The sequence below is a fragment of the Argiope bruennichi genome, chromosome 11 (genome assembly GCF_947563725.1).
Source record: "Argiope bruennichi chromosome 11, qqArgBrue1.1, whole genome shotgun sequence".
Taxonomy (NCBI): Eukaryota; Metazoa; Arthropoda; class Arachnida; order Araneae; family Araneidae; genus Argiope; species Argiope bruennichi.
Genome location: NC_079161.1, coordinates 98,960,509 through 98,963,096, shown reverse-complemented (window position 1 = coordinate 98,963,096; position 2,588 = coordinate 98,960,509). Strand labels below are relative to the sequence as shown.

The following is a 2,588-nucleotide window of genomic DNA, read 5'->3' as shown; positions in this document are numbered from 1 at the left end:
ATTAATCCACGATTCCCTCTGACATCGACGGCGGATGCAACGTGCAATGGCTTTTGCTCTTTTAAAAGCTACTAAGTTCTCTGTTGTAGGGTACCTTCGAAATATATTCCAAAGTCGTTTCTGGTTCTTATGACTGTCGCGACAGGCTTCGTTCCACCAAGGCCTACGAAATTTGCGGGGCCGTGGGGAAGACTTTGGGATACAGGTGTTTGCAGCATTCAAAATGGCTTCAACGGTGAGACGCATTGCTTCCGTAATGTCTGCAGTATTGACCATAGACTCTGTGATTTCCGCCAGCTGCTTAAAAGCAATCCAGTCTGCCCGCTGGAATAGAAAACGCGGAGGACAGAAAGTCGCACCGCCGCTATCAGCATGGCAGACAATAATAGGAAAATGGTCACAATTATATAGATCGTTGCTAACCTCAAAGGTTAGCATTGGCAGAAGTTCAGGAGAACATATGGCCAAGTCTAGACTATGAAAGGTACGTGTGGGCTCATGGAAGTATGTCTTTTCGTCATTATTCAGCAAGCAGAGACAGTTATTAGAAATAAACTGTTCAATCTGCTGCCCACGAGAGTTGGTACTGTTTGAACCCCATAAAACACTATGGCCATTGAAATCACCTACGAGCAAAAAAGGCAAAGGAAGTTGGTCAATCAAATTGTCGAGTTCTCGTTGACAAATAACATTATTTGGCGGAAGATAAATGCAGCAGACTGTGACCAGCGCTTGTGTATGTACTTGCACAGCCACAGCCTGAAGAGAGGTATGCAAATTTAGAGGTGTGCTCGGATACAAAATAGATGTGAAGATACAGACGCCACCAGAACTGTGAGATCCCGTGTCTGTATCCTTCCGAACACAATTATATCCACGCAATTTAATTGGAATGTTGGGTGTCAAGAATGTTTCTTGAACACCAAAACAGATTGGATGAAATTTGTTTAAAATTGATTTAATTTCATGAAGTTTGGAACGAATGCCACGACAATTCCAAGAGAGGAAGGTACCCATTAAGAGACAGGTTTTAAAAGAGAATTATTAGAAACTTTGGTACGAGTTGCTGAAAACTCACAACTCATCTCCAGGTCATCTTCATCCTCAGATGGGTGCAATTTGATGTCTGCACTACTTATCGTGCCACCAAAAATGGATGGCAAGTCCTTATGGGCGACACCCTTCTTCGCCATCCCTAGGGCGACGGAATTTTTTGTTGTTGATTTTTTAAATTTTGAGCTAAGGTCTTTTTGTGTAAGTCCACGTTTAGCTAATTTCAAAGTTAGTGAAGATTGCAATTTTCTCTTTGGTTTTGGTTTGATTGTTTCGGTTCGAGAAGTTTCAGCTGTACTGGTTGTGGAATTTTCTGTATCGGACTCTTGTTTGTCATCAGTTTTTGGTTCTGATAAATTCTTTTTACAATTATTGCATGAACAATTTTTGCAAAATGATTTTTTAACTGCGGATGCATAGCTAACACCAGCAGTAGGAGTTTCAGTTTGTATCCGACGTCGGGCTTCAGGATATGACAAGTTTTCTTTAATTTTAACTGTCACAACCTGTTTTTCAAGAATCCATCTCGGGCAGGATCGAGCATAAGAAGGATGATTGCCGATACAATTAACGCACTTTTCTAGTGCAGCACATTGCTGGCTATCATGCCCTCTTTCAGCATGCAGCATGCTCTTCAGCATCGGGCACATGCGAGTGTCCCGCGGCAATTAACTTTTGAATGGCCGAATCTCTGACACTGAAAACATCGGAGTGGATTAGGGATGTAAGGCCTGACGGGTAATCGTATGTAACCTGCATATACATTTTCGGGTAATTTTGGCGATTTAAGTGTTAAAACATGATGTTTAGTCTCAAGGAGTTCACCATCACGTCTAATAGAAATACGACGGACGTGTATAACTCCTTGCGATTTCATCTCTGATGTTATTTCCTCTAGAGGTACATTCAGTAATTCACCGCATGTAATTACTCCTTTACAGGTATTCATCGACTGGTGAGGACTTACACTAATAGCTATTGTAGCCAAGGCTTTCAGTTTTTGAATATTCAGGGATTGTTTACGAGAATTTACTTCTACCAATAAATCTCCAGAACGCATCTTCTTAATGGATGATACTTCACCGATTGTTGCTGAAATAGCTTTTTGGACAAGGAAAGGGGACACTGTTGCGAAAGTTTCATTTTTCTCCGAAATGCGTTTAATGAGAAAAAAGGAATCAAAATGATGTGCAGAAATAAATGTATTTGGAACAGAATGACGCCCACTAAAGGGACCCTTCTTGGGAGGAGCCATACGATATTGAGAGTGATTCGGGCCCGACGGCACCGCCCACCACGGAGCCCAACAAGGGAAGGCAGCCACCGGCTCTGGCCATTCCCAGCCTCGGCGCTTACCTTGGTGCTAGCCGAAGCCTATACGCTCGGAGTTACCCCCGGGGACAGTGACCACCCTTAACGCCAAGCCCAAGGAGTAACCCCTTCGCTTGATCCCTAGCAGACTAGTCACTCAGGTGACTATCTACCAGCCGATTGATGCACAGGGGACCACAGTACACCACCCGTCTTTCAAATGG

At 43.3% G+C, this 2,588-nt stretch overlaps 1 protein-coding gene across 1 annotated transcript; it reads right to left on the bottom strand.

Annotated features, from left to right (window-relative positions):
• Positions 1 to 1,687: 1,687 nt before the first annotated feature.
• Positions 1,688 to 2,308, bottom strand: LOC129956805 (uncharacterized). The gene has a single exon (XM_056068752.1). The coding sequence runs from the start codon at positions 2,306 to 2,308 to the stop codon at positions 1,688 to 1,690; it is 621 nt and encodes a 206-aa protein (XP_055924727.1).
• Between the last annotated feature and the right edge of the window lie 280 nt (positions 2,309 to 2,588).